We start from the raw sequence: 19762 nt of genomic DNA on the forward strand, positions 1-19762 counted from the left end.
GGTGGTAGATATGAAACCCAGGTCCTCCGGGAAAACAGCCAGGGCTCTCAACTGCTGAGACATCTCTCCAGCCCCTTTAAATGTAGATTGAACTAAGTGAAATTTAATAAAAAGAGACGTGCTCCAGGGGAAAACTAAGGTAGACCCAAGTAAGGCTATGGGGACTACTCGAGGGAAAGTTACGCCAAGAAGAAATCCTTTTCACTACTGAATGAGAAAGGGACGGACACCTATGAAATATCCTAAGGACTCGGGAGGCAGGTTAAATTGGCAGAGCCAAAATACACATAAATTGTAATGTGGTAGTACATATTAGATACATTTGTCCATAGAGCTTTGGGGCTCAGGGGGACAAAGGGCTGTAAGTCCGAGATAAACCCAGCACCTAGGCGAGCTCGAATGCAGCGGCGCCCCCTGGCGGCACCCTGGGTTTCCGGGAATCTACCCACAGCCGGGAAGCCAAGATCGAGGACACAGCTCAGTGAAGATGTCTCTGTCCCAGACTGAGCGCGCTCTGGTTCTCGCGCTATGGAAAAAGATGAGCACCAATGTTGGAATCTACACGACCGAGGCCTTGGAGAGGTAAGGGCCCCCGTCGGGCGCCCTCGGGCTCACCTTCCAATGGACGGCCGGGCAAAGGCGGGTTCTCTACACCTCCCGGCCAGGATGCACCCTACTCAGTTTTCCCACAGGACCTTCATGGCTTTCCCTGCCACCAAAACCTACTTCCCACACTTCGACCTGAGTCCCGGCTCTAGGCAGGTTAAAGCCCATGGCCAAAAGGTGGCTGATGCTCTGACTCTCGCTGCCCACCACCTGGACGACCTGCCTGGTTCTCTCTCTGCTCTCAGCGACCTGCATGCTCACAAGCTCCGCGTAGACCCCGCCAACTTTCAGGTGGGTTCTGGGACGGAGCTGCTCTGGTGGCTGCTGCAGAGGAGGGTGCCTTCAAGTCTGGGTGTCAGGGAGAGATAAAAGCAAGGCGGGGCGATTCTTTCTCTAATCCAGTTCTTCAGCCACTGTCTGCTGGTGACTCTTGCCCGACACTATCCTGGAGACTTCAGCCCAATGATGCACGCCTCCCTAGACAAGTTCCTGGGCCTTGTGACTTTGGCACTGGTCTCCAAATATCGCTGAGGATGAATCCTGGGATCCCAAAGCAAGGTTCCAAGAGGCTGGAATTTCAGCCAAGCTGGAGTCATAGACCTCTCGTGAAAGCGGGCAGGTCTTTGTATTGTGGTTTTGTTTTTAGTTTGTTTTGAGATAGGTTTAATGGTCTTGTGTAACCCAGCCTGGCCTCTCAGATCCATAATTTAGACTAGGCTGGTTTTGAACTCCCATCTCCAACCTACCCCTTGCCCTATGCCCACCCACCATGGATTACAAAGCATGCCTGCCCCACCACACCTGGCTCCACAGAGACTCTTTTTTTTATTTAACCCTTTGTCTGTGTTCTGTGTTGGAGGTGGGAAGAGGGGCCTCCTGCATGCAGAAGTGCTCTACGCTGTAGAAAGTGTAGCTGCCAGAGAAAATACGGGCAGGTAGTGATGAATTCAATCTTTAGAGCAGGAAGACAGGATCTGTGTAACACACTGCGAAGAGTAAAGAGCCGGGTGGTAGCAGGAAGACCACCTGCAGCTGGAGGGCCTGTACCTCCACACGTCTCCAGGCACCAGGGGAGCCTCAGGCTATCTCCACCTTGGAGCATCTATGGCCCCTACTCACAAATGCATGCCTTTAGCCTTGGCCGCATCAGTTGCAGAATGGTCACGTTTGTGTCTCAAAGGGGTGACAGGTACAAAGGTCACAGGTCAGCATAAAGGACAATGTTAAAAACAACCCTATTTCCCAGGCATCACCCTCCCCGGGGTGCTGTGGAAGAATCCTTTTCTACACTATGACTATTTACTATTGCCATTGCTAATAAAAAGCTGACAGGCTGGTAGCTGGGCAGGAAGTCAGGCTGGAAAGTCAAACTGAGAAAGTAGGGAAGAAGGAGGGCAGAGTGAGGAGACACCAGCCAGCTGCCCAGAAAGCAAGACATGCTAGAGGACAAGTAAAGCCACCAGCCACGTGACAATACATAGATTAGTAGACATAGGTTAATCTAAATGTAAGAGTTAGCTGGTAACAACCTGAGCTATTGGCTGAGCATTTACAAGTAATATTAGTTTCTGTGTGGTAATTTGGAGACAGTGGCCAGGACAGAGAGTGGCAGTCAGGACAGAAAACTGTGCCCTCCTCCTAGGCTTCTGGTCTGTTTCTAGACTCTGCTCAGGGCCAAGTCTTATTGCAAGGCAGTCACCTGCCTAGATCCATACATGGAGATCACAGCTTTAGATGCTGGTCAATGAGGGTGAGCATGGATGCCCAGGACACACTGGGCACTGTGCCAGAGAAACTCACAGTCACGAACTCCTGCCTGCTCAGCCCAGCCATGCCCAGGGTATGTGGGTATGTGGGTGTGTAATTTCGGGTATCAGGGAGGCTGTGGTTAAAGCATTCTGTGCAAGAGTCAACTGCCTGGGATGAGGTGATTGCACTGTAGGCTGTCATGTAGAAAAGGGACGAGAGGACCTCCAACCTGGCCTTCACTGGTTTTCTAAGTCTCTCAGTCTTTTAGTTCTTATTCGACATAAGGGAAACTCCTGAATTAATAAACAGAAGACACAGTGACGTCATCTCCCAAAGCACATGCAGGACACACATTCTGTGACATGGGGGAAATGCTGACAGCGGAACTACATCAAGAACAAACCATAGACACATAATGGTTAGTCATACCTGAGACTGCTGGGCCGGGTAGACGCAGGAGGCTGAGGAAGAACTGTTTCTAGAATGTCTGGGAAGGACCAAAACAGAAGCATTTGAACTGGCACCCATAGTGACACTTCCTAGAACAATACTGGTGCTCGCCCATCCACCAGGGGCCAGGAAGAAGAAAAGGGTCAGATTTTCTTAACCTGGACATCTGTGTTTCGTGGATGTTGCAGCACAGATGTGTGGGTTCGTGTGGGTCCTTGAAATGAAGACTCAGAGACACTTTGAGCCTTTGCGGCCTCAGGAGTCCCCGCCTCGCTGGACTAAAGCTTTCCCTCAACCCATGGCATTTTTATTTTTCCCTATATTTACACTTTATCTAGTAGGTGTCCATATGCTCAAAAAAATCTGAATGAAGATTCCAAAATTATAATGCTAAGTGCAAATAACTGATTCAGGAGGTAACGCCATTTTGCCCACTGCCCCAACCAAGACTTTCATGGGCTTTGTATCCACGGGATACTCTACAACAAGATTCACATCTACAACACACAGGATGGATTCTGGCTGGGTGCTAACTCCATAGCTAGGCCAGGTATGGCCGAGTGTGTGGGTGGGTTATGACTAGCAGCAGACACACACACACAGGTAGGGGCGGTAAAGGGGGGCAGTGCTTGCTAACTCTCTAGTACCAGGCCAGCAGGAACCCTTCCATGTCTTGTGCCATGGCCTTGGGCACTCTGACATGAGGCAGTATGAAGATCATTGGCCCCTGGCTCATGGTCCTTCAGGTTCACATGGAATTGATCCTGTCAGAAGGTTTCCTGGCCACCCAGGTCACAGGGAGCAAATCCTAGGGCTTTCCATGCTGTGAAGAAACAAGACTGACCAGTACCAGCTAAACCTACAGCCACAGATCAAAACATTGGATTCGAGCTACTTCCTAACATGAGTCAGGGAAATCTTAGGTACAAAAACTCCTGGAGCTGTAAACACACTCACCTTTGAAACAGAAACACACACATACACACACACATAAAGACAGGCCTGGGGATAGAACTCAGAAATGGGGTCCCTATCTTGCATAGGCAAAGGTTTGATCTTTAGTAGCACAAAATAACAAACAAACAAAAAGCAAAGTAAAAACATAACAATAGGCTGTTGGCTGGACATTTAGCTCAGGCATTACCTAGGCCAGGCTCACAACCACAAACTAGACTGCTGAAGACACAGAGACAGTGCCAGAAATGCTCTCTAATTCGTGCCTTTTTCAGCTGGACAAGTCCAGGACCTGCCAATACACTGACCCCCAGAGAGTAGAGCAGCTTGTTGGGAGAGAGAGGCTAGGCTGGCCTCAGCACCGGGTATTTCTGGGAAATTCAAAGCACAGTATCTTTCCTTCTTGGTGCATCTCTTGAGCTGTGGGTCCCCAGCGCCGGTACCCAGGTGACTGTTCCCATTTTCTGACACTAAGGCTCAAGTGTGGTTTTTCCAGGGACATATAAATACAGAGTATCCATAGGAACTGGAATGGCACCAAGAGACTCCCCAAAAGATGGACACCCACACAGTTTAGTGAATAAAATACAATTAACTGAGACTCCTAACCAGCAGTGGGGAATTATACGACCACATTCATCTAAGCAAGTGTCTGAACTCATCTACACAGAGATACAGTTGTGTCTGTAGCACAAACGCACTTAGATAATCACAGAGTCAAAATGGCAGGAGAGGGTGTTGGAGAGATGGTTCAGCAGTGAAGAACATGGACAGCTGTTGCAGAGGACCTGGGTTCAGCTCCCAGAATTGAACATCAGCTGCTCAATAGCCACCTATAACTCCAGATTCAAAGGCACTGACCCCATGTCCCCTCAGAACTCCATAGGCTTTCACATGTGCACAGACGAACACTTAGACTGATACCTATTTCTTATAATTAGCTCTGGCTGACCTGGAACTCACCATATAGACCAGGCTGGCTTCAAACTTAGAGACCCACCTGTCTCTGTTTTCCAGCACTAGAATTAGAGGTGTGTGCCTCTATGCCCAGCTATATCTATAGATAGATAGATAAATGGATTGATTGATTGATAGAGTTTTGTTTTGTTTTTTACTTGTATGGTGTTTTGTTTGTCTATTGCATATCATGTGCATGCAGTGTCCTTGGAGCACAGAAGAGGGGCTTAGATCTCCTGGAACTGGAGTTACAGATGGTTGTGAATTGCTATGTGAGTTCTGGATGTCAAACCCAGGTCCTGTGGAAAGCAGTCAATTCTCCTAAATGCTGAGCTATCTCTGTAACTCTGCCTATTACAAATTTTTAAATAGACAAACAAAAACAAAACGACAAAACTAAACAAAAATCATAGAACGATGTACGGTGGAATAAGTCTTTTAACCTCAGTGTTCTGGAGACTGAGGCAGGTGGATCTCTGCAAGTTCAAAACCAGCCTGTTCTACATAGTGGGTACCAGGTCAGTGAGGACCCATGGTGAGGCCTTGCCAAATTCAAAGTAAGGGAAGAAACAAGCAAATAAGGCTGGAGTGATGGGTTCGCAACTATGAACATGTTCTGCTCCTACCCAGGACCCAGGCAGATTCTCAGTATCCACATCAGGAAGCTCTCGAGAACCTGAAAGCTCAGTTGGAATGAGATTTGATAGCTTGGGTAGATGGCTCAGTGGATAAGAGCACTGGCTGCTCTTCCAAAGGATGTGGGATCAATTCCCAGACAAACGTGGCAGCTCACAACTGTCTGGAACTCCAATTCCGGGGGATGCAATATCCTCATGCAGGAATACATGCAAGCAAAAAGATCTGATACCTTTGGCTTCCATATGTTGTAGGGAGCGGGGGGGGGGGGGGGAGCTTTGTTCCATCCTGGCCGCCCAGCTAGCTTACACATGAAATAATCACACAGAAACTACATTCATTTAAACACTGCCTGGCCTATTAGCTCTAACTTCTTATTGGCTAATTCTTACATCTTAATTTAACCCATTTCTGTTCATCTTTGTATCGCCACATGATTGTGGCTTACCAGCAAGATTCTAACCAGCGTCCTTCTCAGGCTGGACACCTATGGCGTCTCCATGGCGGCTCTCTCACTCAGCTTTCTTCCTCCCAGAATTCAGTTCTGTCTTCTCTGCCTACCTAAGTTCTGTCCTATCAGGCAAAGTAGTTTCTTTATTAATTAAATGAAAGCAACACACAAACAAAAGGACCTCCTACACCATTTCCCCTTTTCTGTTTAAAAATGAAAGGAAGGCTTTAACTTTAATAAGTAAAATTACATGTAAGAAAACAGTTATCAAGCAAGAATTACAGTTACATTATTTATATCTTTTTTATCTTTTAAAAAAATATTTATTTATTTATTTATTGTGTATACAGTGTTCTGCCTGCATATATGCCTGCAGACAAGAAGAGGACACCAGATCTCAGTACAGATGTGGTTGCTGGGAATTGAACTCAGGACCTCTGGAAGAATAGTCAGTGCTCTTAACCACTGAGCCATCTCTCCAGCCCCTCTATTTTATCTTTTACCATAACAAAGGAAAACTATAACTATCTATTTATTCTTCAACTCTATCAAAGACTCCAGAAGGATATTATATTACCTAAATAAACAAGAAGTAAGCAACTTCCAAAACTAGAAATGACAGAGACATCTTGCTGCCTGTACAGTCACCCAAAGTTATTTTGTACCATTGGGGCATCCATCTTCAGCCTACATGCCTATAGTATCCAGCAGACTTTTCCATGAAGCAGGAAATTCCAAAGACAGTTCGGTCACTTTTTTTCTGTGTTCTACAGAATGTCTCACAGACTCTTTCATGAATCAGAAACCCTGAAGGATCATCTCACCATTAGGCAAGTTCAGCAGTCCTTTCTCTGTGGGTTCTTCATGTCTAGTTGATGCATCAGTCCAGACAAGAGCAGTTTCTTGCCCAAATGGCTAATCTTGTTCAGGAAGTAGTTTGGTGCTGCCAGGAGCAGGTGTGACTCATTGTCATGAAAAGTACAAAATTATTAAAACATTTTAAATGTCATATTCTGTAGTCTTTGAAAGATATGAAGAATGCCTATCTAACTGAAATATATCTCTATATAACTAAAGAATCTAACTAACATGACTACAAGCTTGACTATCCATTAACAACCTATATTTCCTAATTATACATTACATTTTAAAATGAACTACACAATTACAATACCTTAATTGAGAGCAGAAATATACATATAACAAGATTGACCTTAAATTTATATCAATAAAGCAAGATTCATACCAATGCAAATTATTCATATCTATATCATATCCCCCTTTAAATGTAAACAGTTATAAACAATATTTGGGAATATGGACATAGTTATTTCTCTCCAAACTTCTTCCTGCTGTATGGGGGCACTGTTAATCAGGTCCTTCATGGTATATCCTATGTGCTAGGTTCATCTGAGTCAGCAATTGAGTGAAGTAATTTTCTGAGAGTGTTTACGGCGACCTTTTAGGAGGGCGTGGTCTATCATACCATATTGGTCTAGAAGCAAACCACAGGATCTCATCTTCTGTGAAAACAAAAGAAGATCCTCTTTTCTAAAACACTATATCCTTAGACCCAAATTTTGAAGTCATAATACTTTTTTTTTTGATTTTTTGAGACAGGGTTTCTCTGTAGCTTTTTGGTTCCTGTCCTGGAACTAGCTCTTGTAGACCAGGCTGGCCTCGAACTCACAGAGATCCACCTGCCTCTGCCTCCCGAGTGTTGGGATTAAAGGCGTGCGCCACCACCGCCCAGCTCATAATACTTTTATAATATACATGGTGGTTTAGCCTAGCAGCCCATACAATGAAACGTCTCTCTGTACTTAGCTCCTTCAGAGTCAAAAACTTAAAAACACAATAATATACAGAATCCATACTCTCTGTGAATTTTCTATTTTTATGTGGCTTATTTTTCTTTACTTATTTTAATCTATGACTATTTGTACTCTGTCTCTTTAAAGACTTTACTCCTTTTTTTAAAGTATTAACTTTATTTTATGACTTTTTATACTCTTTTTCTTCTCTCTCCCAAGCCTATGTATGTTTATCTTACATTATGACCCATTTAGAGGTTTTTTATGTTTGAATCTGTCCTATTGCATTGCCTTTAATTCTCTACTGTCTTGAAGAGCTTTTAAAATGCTAAGCAGCTTGGTTGCAGCTGCTTTGGATGTTGGCTCCACCTCTCTCCAATTTTAAAATGGTGGACGTACTATTTCTGCTAGCTCTAGGGGCGCCAGGTCGGAGCCGCACTCAGCACTTTAACTGTGAGAATGAGCGTGCAGCACATAAATTCTTTTTATCTGAGTTATAGCCAAATCTGCCACGCAGAGCACTGTGCAGCCTGGAAACATCTCTGTGTATGGCGGCAGGAATCTGCCATGCTCTCCTGCCTGCCCAAGCCTAGTAGACTGATCCTGCCTTCTTCCCAGGAAGGAAGAGCAGAGCCACGGGCATGCTCTCAACCCCAAGTGGGCGTAGAAACACCTGGGCCCACAAATGCCATTGAAATACTTAATAGCTGGCGTTTGTACTGGCGGCACAGCCCAGGAAGCCACGTTTTTAAAACGTGTGGCTTTTTTTTCCTGCTACTGCTGCTGAGTCAGGAAAATGTCTCTTAAAGTAACTGTGGCATGCACCAGCAAACAGCAAGCTGTGTTAAACTCTCTATATATTTTATTTTTTCATCTAGAATTACTTTTTAAAGCCCTCTCAGGTTTTACGTGGACTTAGCTGGCCACGTTGGGCAGCCAAACTGTAGTAGGGAGCAGGAGACACTTTGTTCCAGCTGCCTGGATAGCTTACAACTGAAATAACCACACAGAAACTGTATTCATTTAAATCACTGCCTGGCCCATTATCTCTGGCGTCTTATTGGCTAATTCTCACATCTTATTTTAACCCATTTCTAATAATCTGTATATCACCATGAGGTCATGGCTTACCGGGAAAGATTCAGCATGTCTGACCAGGAAACTCTATGGCGGCTCTCTGTCTGCCCTTCTTTCCACCATTCAGTTCTGTCTACGACACCTACCTAAGTTCTGCCCTATCAGGCCAAGCAGTTTCTTTATTAATTAACCAATGAAAGCAACACACAAACAGAAGGATCTCCTACACCAAACGTGGACACTTCATACAGGCACATAGAAATATATACAAGAATAAAAATAATTAAAAAATTAATTTAAATGCTGGGTGATGATGGCACATTCCTTTAATTCCAGCACTTTGGAGGCTGAGGCAGGAGGTTCTCTGAGTTCCAGGACAGCCTGGTCTGCAGAACAAGGCCCAGGACTGCCTTGGCTGTTATAGAGAGAAACGCTGTCTTGAAATAAAAAAATACAAAGAAATACTTTAATAATATTTTAATGTTTTTATGAGTATGAATGTTTTGCCTGCATGGACACATCTGTGTACCACATTTGTGCCTGGAGACCATGGTCAGAAGAGGGTATCAGATCCCCTGGAACTGTAGTTACAGATGGTTATGAGCCACCGTATAGGTGTTAGAAACTGAACCCAAGACCTCCGCAAGAGCAAGGACTGCTCTAAACAGCTGAGTTAAATATCCAGCCTCATATATAGGATAGGATTTCTCTCTGTAACTGCCTGGCTGTCCTGGAACTAACCTTGAACTAACTGAGATCTGCTTGCCTCTGCCTCCCCGTTGGCTGGGCTTTAAACCTTGCGCCAGCACACCTCAGCCATCTTACACTTTCTGTTGCTGTGAAGAGACGCTATGACTATGGCAACTCTTATAATGAAAACATTTGAGTAGTGACTTAGCTGCTGGGAAGCAAACTGTGACTGCCTTGCCAAAAAAGGTACAAAGCCACATGGCCAACATAGACAAGAATTATGGGTTAATATAAGTTATAAAAGAAAATAAGAGAAGCCTGAGATATTAGGCCAATCAGTTTATAATTAAAAAAAAAAGAAAACATTTATTTGGGGTGGATATCTTAGAGTTCAGAGGTTCAACCTATTATCATCAGGGCAGGGAGTATGGCAGTGTGCAGGCAGATGTGGTGCTGGTTACATCTTGGCCAGATGGCCACAGGAAGTGGAACGAGACTCTAGGCAGTATCCTGAACACAGGAAACCTCAAAGCCTGCCCCTACAGTGACACACTCCCTCCACAACACAAGGCCATGCCCCTTCCAACAAAGTCACACCTCCTAAGAGTGCCACTTCCTATGAGATTATGGGGGCCAATTACATTTAAACTACCACACTCGACTATATATATTTTTTAATTAAATAAAAATAATCTCTAGGGACTGGTGAGGTGGATCAGTGGTTGGGGGCACTGATTGCCCAGAATCAATTCCCAGCACCCACATGACTACTCACAACTTTCTGTAATTTCAGTTCCAAGAAAACTGACACCCATGGAAAAACACCAATGCACATAAAATAAAAATAAATAAAACTAAAAAAAGGAATAAATGTCTCTAAAATTAGTAAAGGGCACTACAGAAACAAATGGCAAGAAAGAAATCTTCTCAAAAGCGAGTATGTGGGGGGCTGGAGAGATGGCTCAGAGGTTAAGAGCATTGCATGCTCTTCCAAAGGTCCTGAGTTCAATTCCCAGCAACTACATGGTGGCTCACAACCATCTGTAATGGGGTCTCATGCCCTCTTCGGGCCTCCAGGCATACACACAGACAGAATATTGTATACATAATAAATAAATAAATATTTAAAAAAGTGAGTATGTGGGACTGGTGTGGTGTTGCATGGTTTTAATCAAAGCAAAGGCAGAGAGATCTCTGTCATTTCAAGGCCAGCTTGGTCTACAGAGCAGGTTCCAGAAGAGTAAGATCCAGTCTTAAAAAAATCAAATATAGTGCCAGAGAGAAGTGGCGCACGCCTTTAATCCCTCCACTCAGGGGGCAGAGGCAGGCAGATCTCTGTGAGTTTGATGCCAGCCTGGTCTACAAGAGCTAGTTCTAGGACAGCTAGGGCTGTTACACAGAAAAAAATCTGTCTCGAAAAAAAAATTAAAATCAAACAAAACACTGAGTATATATGCTTGTCTACTCCCTCCTTCAATTGCTCAGATTCTAACAGCCTGTGCAAACCCAGGCTGGGGAAGGATGGTTTGAGTAGCTGTGGTCTAGCAGAGAGACCAGCTAAGCAGCAGGTTGTAGCCAGATGCAGTTGCTCTGAAGGGAGTCTGAGCACTGGTTTCCCTACAGAACCCTCCCTGGAGGAATTTCCCTTCCCTCTGCCATCTCTCCAGCCTTCATTTTTATTCACATGTAGGAAATCACCTAGGGGGGGGCTGGAGAGATGGCTCAGTGGTTAAGAGCATTGCCTGCTCTTCCAAAGGTCCTGAGTTCAATTCCCGGCAACCACATGGTGGCTCACAACCATCTGTAATAAGGTGCCCTCTTCTGGCCTGCAGACATACATACACACAGACAGAATATTGTATACATAATAAATAAATAAATAAACAAACAAACAAACAAATATTTAAAAAAAAGGAAATCACCTAGGAAATAAGCTAAAGTCGATCAAAGCATTCACACCCTGCTGTGTTATCAATGGGAGACAGTCTAGGTCGTATCTCTCCACCCAGAGAAAGGCTGAAGAAGTCTGGGACTGAGCCTTCATTAAGTCTAAACAAAGACATATCTGGAGGGAAGGAGGGATGAAGAGAGGAAAGAAGAAAGAAGGGAGGAAGGAGGATGGAGAAGGGAGGAAAGGTAAAGAGAAGAAGGGGAGGGGAGGGGGAATGAGAGGAGGAGAAGGGCGGAGGAGGAGAAAGGAGAAAAGAACAGAGGAATTTCCATGCTCCCTAAGTCTAAGACTTACCCTTTGAGGATCTCAGGGAGGAGAGACTGAAATGGTACCTACAGAGGGGCACCTTACACACAAGTGTCAAGCATCCCATATGCCTCTAAGTCCCCAGCATCTTATCTTTTCTGTCCTCAGAGCCAAGAGCTGTGAAGCTTGGGAAAGAGAAGGAAGCATGCCAGGGGGCAGTTCTGCCAAAGGCTGAACTTCTGTGCCGCAGGGAATAGGACCCTGCATCTTCCCAGACACCTGTCTGGAGGGAGGGGAGCAGGAAAGAGGACGAAGCATCTAAATCTGAGGCTGGGGTCAGGACAACACCGACAAGCTATTTGCTCTTGTGAGTACAGTGCTGATCTCCAAACACTAGAACCTCAGAGCTGCAGCACCAGGCCCTCATGCCTGTCCACACCCGCAACTCTTGGTCTAAACAAGAAGTGTGTACACTTGAACTTTTATATCCCTGACATGTCGACAGAGAGCATGGACCTACTGCCTTGGCCCAGGATCTTTCTGTACCTGCACTAGAGGAGGATAGCATAAGAAAGAGTTGAAGAGATATCCTGGGGAAGACTAGCCTTCAAGAAGTCCTCCCAGGAGACAGAGAAAGAAGTCTTTTTTAAAAAAGATTTATTTATTTATTTTTAAATTTATTTATTATGTATATAGTGCTCTGGGCACCAGATCTCATTATAGATGGGTGTGAGCCGTCATGTGGTTGCTGGAAATTGAACTCAGGACCTCCAGAACATCAGTCAGTTCTCTTAACCTACTAGCCATCTCTCCAGCTCCCAGGAAGTCCTAATAATACATGCCACCTTTTTGTAATATCATTTGACCCATACCCCCTAAGCACAAAACAAAGATCACCACAAAACACTTGTTTAGAAACACACACACATACACACTCACACACAGAAGAAGAGAAATAATAAAGGAAGGGGGGAAGATAAAAAATCAGAAAGAATAAGAAAAAAAGAAAGAAGAAATGGAGGCCATTAAGACTTCACAGCTAGTTTTCTGTTATTCTAGTAAGAAGTCAGTTCCTATGCTCAGTCACCCTCACCCCAAGTCAAAAAAGTTGGAACTGAGCCCAGGAGTTTCAGTTGGCTATTGCTTCATGCTCTGTGTTATCATACATTTATTTCTGCAGTGCTAGAACTGAATCCAGAACCTTCTTCAAACTGGGTAAACATTTTGCCATCCAGTTACACCCCAGCTTCTTTGCTATTGTTTGCTCATATTAGAAAGATGGGGTCTCTCTTTGCAGAGACTGACGTTGAATTCCTGGGATCAAGCAAGCCTCCTGCCTCAGCCTGCTAGGACCCGAGGTTCCTCCTGTACAACACCAAAGTCAGCTCTCAGCATCTTTCCTTTGCATCCATGGGAGCCCTGGGCAGCTGAGATGCAAGTCAGAGAGTCTGGTGCCCTGTTCCTGCAGTTCCCTGCACTTAGAAGGCTGACCAGGGGAGTGACTTGAGCCAGAGGATCCAGGTCAGCCTGGTCATCAGAGCAAAACTTGTTCACACAAAAGGAGGAAAAGGAGAGAGGGAAAAGAAAAGCCAGGAGGAGCCAGGAGAGGAGAGAGTAGACAAAGGGACGAGAGGGAGGAGGGAGAAAAGACAGGGAGAGGGTTTCTCTGTGGGACCCCAGCATCTACCCTTCTTGTTCCCAAAAGAAGAGTGTGGGGCAGAGCAGGGAGTGTGTGGGTTAGGAAGGAGAGTGAGAAGCTGGGACCCAGAGCAAGGTGGAGGAGTGGGCACTGCTCAGGCTGGTCTGAGTAACTGCCTTCTCTGCACAAGGCTTTGGGACTCTTACCTCTTTCCCAAAAACCCATCACTGAAGGCAAAGGAAGTTATCAAGGAGCACCCCAATGGGTGATAAGGATTGTCTACAGGCAGTGGAAGCCTATCACCATCTCCCCAACTCCGGGCACCCCCTGCCTGCTTTGCTCTGCAGTGAACCACCCTAGTCAGCCAATGAGGGCCACCCCAAGGGCGTGTCCCAGACACAGCAGGTATATAAGAGCAGCAGCTGCAAGTTCAACACACTCCGGATTCTGACAGACACATAAGAAATTCATCATGGTGCTCTCTGGGACCGACAAGAGCAACATCAAGACTGCCTGGGGCAAGATTGGCGGCCACGCTGGTGAATATGGCGCCGAGGCCCTGGAGAGGTGAGACCTCTGCTCTGTAAGGGCCATGGAATCCAAAGCAGACAGGGTGCACAGAGGACAGCCCTTAACTGTGCTTTCCTGTGACCTCAACTCCTCCCCCCACCTTCTTCTCACAGGATGTTCGTGGCATACCCCACCACCAAGACCTACTTCCCTCACTTCGATGTGAGCCACGGCTCTGCCCAGGTCAAGGCCCACGGCAAGAAAGTTGCCGATGCCCTGACCAAAGCAGTTGAACACCTGGATGACCTGCCCGGTGCTCTGTCTGATCTGAGTGACCTGCACGCCCACAAGCTGCGTGTGGACCCTGTCAACTTCAAGGTATGGGCTGGGGCTGAATGGTGGCAGCAATGGGGGGAGCGGCGGCTGATAGGGCAGCATCTGGGACAAGCAAGGAGGTCATGGGGCCCCTCATGACAAGGGGACTAGGTGTCTACTCCATGGTCTGAAACTTCCTGTCTCCACAGCTCCTGAGCCACTGCCTGCAGGTGACCCTGGCCAACCACATTCCTGCCGACTTCACCCCTGCAGTGCACGCCTCTCTGGACAAATTCTTTGCCTCTGTGAGCACCGTGCTGACCTCCAAGTACCGTTAAACTGGAGCTTCAGGGCGTCTCCTGCCAGGCTTGCCTTCTGGACAGGCAGTCTCCCCTCCCTTGCACCTGTACCTCTTGGTCTTTGAATAAAGCCTAAGTAGGAAGAAGCCTGTGTGCCTGGGTTGTCTGCATCTGCACAGGTGCCCGACTGACACGGGGAAGCCTGGGGGAGGTCATATGCCCAGCCTGGGAATCAGGTCCCCTGTGCTGAGGCAGAATGCCAGACTAGACTAGGGAGGAAAAAGAAGGAGAAGTGGAGGGAAGAGGGGCAAGCAGAGTCTCCTGCCCAGGGTCTCTGGACAACCTCTTGTTTTGCAGTCCCTGGCTGGGTTACTCTTACCCTGGGTATCCCACCGGGTTCAACATGAATTTGCTGGACTACGATGTCCTCCCTACTGCTACCTTTCATTACACACACAGACACACAGACACACACACAGACACACACACACACACACACAACCAGAATTTCCAGGACTCCCCATCAGGTGACTGCTCCAGTCCTCCCTTTTTTCAGAGTGATATTGAATCCTCATTCACCCACCCCTTAGACTCCCTTTGAAGATCAGAAACAAAAATGAAACTGGGGGTGGGGGGTGTTTGAATGGTGCCACTGCAGACACAAGTCTGGGTAGGTGGCCACACCTCATGTCTACACTTTGGGCAGTCATGTCTGAGGACCATAAAGAGGTGAAAACTTAATCATTGGGACAGGCTTTGCACCCATTTACCTCACAGTAGAATATTCTTCAGCCATGGACACTAAAGAGTAATTTCTTTAGTGACTGAGCAAAAAAAAAAAAATGATGTTCATGGCCTGCAGCAGAGGGAGGAAAGAAAGAAAATGTTGAGCAGAAGAAGCAATGAAGCAAAGACCACACAGCACATGATTTTATGTTTGTAAAATATCAAAGTGAGCAAATCTATAGGGACAGCAAACACCCTCCCGGTTGGCAGGGGCTTTAGGAAGGGTTGGACAACTAACGCTAGGGGGCTGGAGGCTCTATTTAGGTGAGGAAAAATTCAAGAAATGGGTATAAGGGATGACTGCATAACATTGGAAATGACATAAGATCAGTGACTTGTACACATCAAAGACAGCAGAATACATGGGGCTTTGTGGCATGTGACTGCAATCCCAGAACTTGGGAGGTAGAGCATATCCACACACAGACACACACATTTAGTGTAGACTGACACAGAGCACCAAGTGAGTGAGCCACTACCCTTGCTATCATCATTGACACAGTATAGGCATCCATAAAGTTATTGTCCCCAAAGGAACTTGTCCTGGGATCCAGGCATATATTACTTCTCATCCACTTTATTATTGTAACTCTAAGAAGAATATATTTTTAAATTTTAATAAATTTGGAATTTATTAAAAAGGAATGCATTGGGGGGGAAGGGAGTGTAGAGCCAGGATCTCATTATGTAATTCCAGCTGGTCTGAAATGCCTATGTAGACCGGGATGGTCTTGAACTCACAGAGATCTCTTTGCCTCTCACTCCTGGGTGCTGGGATTAACCTGTGCCTCTGCCACCAACCAAGTTTAAAGGGCTTTTTAAGGTAGATTTGAATTTGTTATATTCTATATTTATCCGCATGGGTGTTTTGACTGCATGAATGTGTGCCCACCACTTGCAGCCCGCGGAGGACAGAAACAGGCTTCATATCCGCTGGATCTGGAGTTACACACAATTGTGACCTGCCCTGTAGGTGGTAGATATGAAACCCAGGTCCTCTGGGAAAACAGCCAGGGCTCTCAACTGCTGAGACATCTCTCCAGCCCCTTTAAATGTAGATTGAACTACGTGAAATTTAATAAAAAGAGACGTGCTCCAGGGGAAAACTAAGGTAGACCCAAGTAAGGCTACGGGGACTACTCGAGGGAAAGTTAAGCCAAGAAGAAATCCTTTTCACTACTGAATGAGAAAGGGACGGACACCTATGAAATATCCTAAGGACTCGGGAGGCAGGTTAAATTGGCAGAGCCAAAATACACATAAATTGTAATGTGGTAGTACATATTAGATACATTTGTCCATAGAGCTTTGGGGCTCAGGGGGACAAAGGGCTGTAAGTCCAAGATAAACCCAGCACCTAGGCGAGCTCGAACGCAGCGGCGCCCCCTGGCGGCACCCTGGGTTTCCGGGAATCTACCCACAGCCGGGAAGCCAAGATCGAGGACACAGCTCAGTGAAGATGTCTCTGTCCCAGACTGAGCGCGCTCTGGTTCTCGCGCTATGGAAAAAGATGAGCACCAATGTTGGAATCTACACGACCGAGGCCTTGGAGAGGTAAGGGCCCCCGTCGGGCGCCCTCGGGCTCACCTTCCAATGGACGGCCGGGCAAAGGCGGGTTCTCTACACCTCCCGGCCAGGATGCACCCAACTCAGTTTTCCCACAGGACCTTCATGGCTTTCCCTGCCACCAAAACCTACTTCCCACACTTCGACCTGAGTCCCGGCTCTAGGCAGGTTAAAGCCCATGGCCAAAAGGTGGCTGATGCTCTGACTCTCGCTGCCCACCACCTGGACGACCTGCCTGGTTCTCTCTCTGCTCTCAGCGACCTGCATGCTCACAAGCTCCGCGTAGACCCCGCCAACTTTCAGGTGGGTTCTGGGACGGAGCTGCTCTGGTGGCTGCTGCAGAGGAGGGTGCCTTCAAGTCTGGGTGTCAGGGAGAGATAAAAGCAAGGCGGGGCGATTCTTTCTCTAATCCAGTTCTTCAGCCACTGTCTGCTGGTGACTCTTGCCCGACACTATCCTGGAGACTTCAGCCCAATGATGCACGCCTCCCTAGACAAGTTCCTGGGCCTTGTGACTTTGGCACTGGTCTCCAAATATCGCTGAGGATGAATCCTGGGATCCCAAAGCAAGGTTCCAAGAGGCTGGAATTTCAGCCAAGCTGGAGTCATAGACCTCCCATGAAAGCGGGCAGGTCTTTGTATTGTGGTTTTGTTTTTAGTTTGTTTTGTTTTTGTTTTGAGATAGGATTAATGGTCTTGTGTAACCCAGCCTGGCCTCTCAGATCCATAATTTAGACTAGGCTGGTTTTGAACTCCCATCTCCAACCTACCCCTTGCCCTATGCCCACCCACCATGGATTACAAAGCATGCCTGCCCCACCACACCTGGCTCCACAGAGACTCTTTTTAATTTAACCCTTTGTCTGTGTTCTGTGTTGGAGGTGGGAAGAGGGGCCTCCTGCATGCAGAAGTGCTCTACGCTGTAGAAAGTGTAGCTGCCAGAGAAAATACGGGCAGGTAGTGATGAATTCAATCTTTAGAGCAGGAAGACAGGATCTGTGTAACACACTGCGAAGAGTAAAGAGCCAGGTGGTAGCAGGAAGACCACCTGCAGCTGGAGGGCCTGTACCTCCACAAGTCCCCAGGCACCAGGGGAGCCTCAGGCCATCTCCACCTTGGAGCATCTATGGCCCCTACTCACAAATGCATGCCTTTAGCCTTGGCCGCATCAGTTGCAGAATGGTCACTTTTGTGTCTCAAAGGGGTGACAGGTACAAAGGTCACAGGTCAGCATAAAGGACAATGTTAAAAACAACCCTATTTCCCAGGCATCACCCTCCCCGGGGTGCTGTGGAAGAATCCTTTTCTACACTATGACTATTTACTATTGCCATTGCTAATAAGAAGCTGACAGGCTGGTGGCTGGGCAGGAAGTCAGGCTGGAAAGTCAAACTGAGAAAGTAGGGAAGAAGGAGGGCAGAGTGAGGAGCTGCCCAGAAAGCAAGACATGCTAGAGGACAAGTAAAGCCACCAGCCACGTGACAATACATAGATTAGTAGACATAGGTTAATCTAAATGTAAGAGTTAGCTAGTAACAACCTGAGCTATTGGCCGAGCATTTACAAGTAATATTAGTTTCTGTGTGGTAATTTGGAGACAGTGGCCAGGACAGAGAGTGGCAGTCAGGACAGAAAACTGTGCCCTCCTCCTAGGCTTCTGGTCTGTTTCTAGACTCTGCTCAGGGCCAAGTCTTATTGCAAGGCAGTCACCTGCCTAGATCCATACATGGAGATCACAGCTTTAGATGCTGGTCAATGAGGGTGAGCATGGATGCCCAGGACACACTGGGCACTGTGCCAGAGAAACTCACAGTCACGAACTCCTGCCTGCTCAGCCCAGCCATGCCCAGGGTATGTGGGTATGTGGGTGTGTAATTTCGGGTATCAGGGAGGCTGTGGTTAAAGCATTCTGTGCAAGACTCAACTGCTTGGGATAGGATGATTGCACTGTAGGCTGTCATGTAGAAAAGGGACGATAGGACCTCCAACCCGGCCTTCACTGGTTTTCAAAGAGGGATCGAAGTTTCTTTGGCTACCTAAGATCCATCATGACTGTGGCAGAAACCTGATTTTAACCTACTGTCTTGTAAGGAGCTGCGGGCCGCTTCCTGACGCCCAGCTCCTGCACAACTAACTTTACCCAGAATAATTACATGTAAACTGTATTCTTTTAAACACTGCCAGGCCCATTAGTTTTAGTCTCTTATTGGCTAATTTTTACATCTCGATTAACCCATTTTAAATAATCTGTGTAGCACCACGAGCTGGTGGCTTACCAGAGAGATCTTAACCTGTGTCTGTATCAGGTGAGAGAATCATGGTGACTCACTGACTTGGCTTCTTTTTCCCAGCATTCTGTTCTGTTTACTCCACCTACCTAAGCTGCTGTCCTATCAAAAGGGCCAAAGCACTTTATTAACCAATAGACATATGACCCTCCTCCATCACTACTGCCCACTGGCTACATCTCAGGCTCATGATCCTTCAGGTTCACATGAAAAGGATACTCTCACAAGGTTTCCTGGGCTTTCCATGCTGTGAATAAACAAGACTGCCCAGTACCATCTAAGCCTACAGCCACAGATCAAACACAACAAGAGTTGGTGGCTGCACTCATTTGGGTCCGAGCTACTTCCTAATCTGAGGCAGGGAAATCTTAGGTACAAAAAACTCCCGGAGCTGTATACACACTCACCTATAAAACACACACACACACACACACACACACACACACACACACACACACACACACACACACTAAAAGACAGGCCAGGGTATAGAACTCAAGACTTGGGCCCCTATCTTGGATAGGCAAAGGTTTGATCTTTAGTAACACAAAATAACAAACAAAAAGCAAAGTAAAAACATAAAAATAGGCTATTGGCTTGACATTTAGCTCAGTTACTACCTAGGCCAGGATCACAACCACAAACTAGACTTCTGAAGAGACAGTGCCAGAAATACTCTGATTCCTGCCCCTTTTTTGCTGGACAAGTCCAGGACCTCCCAATACAGACCCCAGAAAGCAGGTCAGCTTGTTGGAAGACCTACAGCACCGGGTATTTCT

The 19762-nt window shown here is 46.6% G+C and overlaps 3 protein-coding genes across 5 annotated transcripts; all 3 read left to right on the forward strand.

Moving 5' to 3' along the window:
- Nucleotides 1–465: 465 nt before the first annotated feature.
- On the forward strand, nucleotides 466–1208 carry LOC142859506 (hemoglobin subunit theta-1-like). Of its 2 annotated transcripts, XM_075989672.1 has the most exons (3): nucleotides 466–582; nucleotides 693–897; nucleotides 1009–1208. In XM_075989672.1, exons 1-3 carry the CDS (start codon nucleotides 488–490, stop codon nucleotides 1135–1137), a joined length of 429 nt encoding a protein of 142 aa, XP_075845787.1. In that variant the 5' UTR covers nucleotides 466–487; the 3' UTR covers nucleotides 1138–1208. The 2 variants fall into 2 exon arrangements, with proteins under 2 accessions (XP_075845787.1, XP_075845786.1); XM_075989671.1 differs by having other exon boundaries at nucleotides 466–897.
- A 12419-nt stretch (nucleotides 1209–13627) lies between these two features.
- On the forward strand, nucleotides 13628–14490 carry LOC142831384 (hemoglobin subunit alpha-like). Its single transcript, XM_075941406.1, has 3 exons — nucleotides 13628–13787; nucleotides 13904–14108; nucleotides 14255–14490. Exons 1-3 carry the CDS (start codon nucleotides 13693–13695, stop codon nucleotides 14381–14383), a joined length of 429 nt encoding a protein of 142 aa, XP_075797521.1. The 5' UTR covers nucleotides 13628–13692; the 3' UTR covers nucleotides 14384–14490.
- Nucleotides 14491–16366: 1876 nt separating this feature from the next.
- LOC142859507 (hemoglobin subunit theta-1-like) lies at nucleotides 16367–17348 on the forward strand. 2 transcript variants are annotated; one of them, XM_075989674.1, is made up of 3 exons: nucleotides 16367–16684; nucleotides 16795–16999; nucleotides 17111–17348. In XM_075989674.1, the coding sequence occupies exons 1-3, from the start codon at nucleotides 16590–16592 to the stop codon at nucleotides 17237–17239; spliced, it is 429 nt and encodes a 142-aa protein (XP_075845789.1). In that variant the 5' UTR covers nucleotides 16367–16589; the 3' UTR covers nucleotides 17240–17348. The 2 variants fall into 2 exon arrangements, with proteins under 2 accessions (XP_075845789.1, XP_075845788.1); XM_075989673.1 differs by having other exon boundaries at nucleotides 16584–16999.
- The last annotated feature ends 2414 nt before the right edge of the window (nucleotides 17349–19762 follow it).

The sequence above is a fragment of the Microtus pennsylvanicus genome, chromosome 11 (genome assembly GCF_037038515.1).
Source record: "Microtus pennsylvanicus isolate mMicPen1 chromosome 11, mMicPen1.hap1, whole genome shotgun sequence".
Classification (NCBI taxonomy): domain Eukaryota; kingdom Metazoa; phylum Chordata; class Mammalia; order Rodentia; family Cricetidae; genus Microtus; species Microtus pennsylvanicus.

Bases quoted from the DNA above. Each gene is read 5' to 3' on its own strand.
- LOC142859507 (XM_075989673.1), top strand. From the start codon at position 16,631: ATGGAAAAAGATGAGCACCAATGTTGGAATCTACACGACCGAGGCCTT. The intron at 17,000-17,110 runs GTGGGTTCTGGG...TCTCTAATCCAG, and splicing joins TAGACCCCGCCAACTTTCAG to TTCTTCAGCCACTGTCTGCT.
- LOC142831384 (XM_075941406.1), top strand. From the start codon at position 13,693: ATGGTGCTCTCTGGGACCGACAAGAGCAACATCAAGACTGCCTGGGGC. The intron at 13,788-13,903 runs GTGAGACCTCTG...TTCTTCTCACAG, and splicing joins GGCGCCGAGGCCCTGGAGAG to GATGTTCGTGGCATACCCCA. The intron at 14,109-14,254 runs GTATGGGCTGGG...CTGTCTCCACAG, and splicing joins TGGACCCTGTCAACTTCAAG to CTCCTGAGCCACTGCCTGCA.
- LOC142859506 (XM_075989671.1), top strand. From the start codon at position 529: ATGGAAAAAGATGAGCACCAATGTTGGAATCTACACGACCGAGGCCTT. The intron at 898-1,008 runs GTGGGTTCTGGG...TCTCTAATCCAG, and splicing joins TAGACCCCGCCAACTTTCAG to TTCTTCAGCCACTGTCTGCT.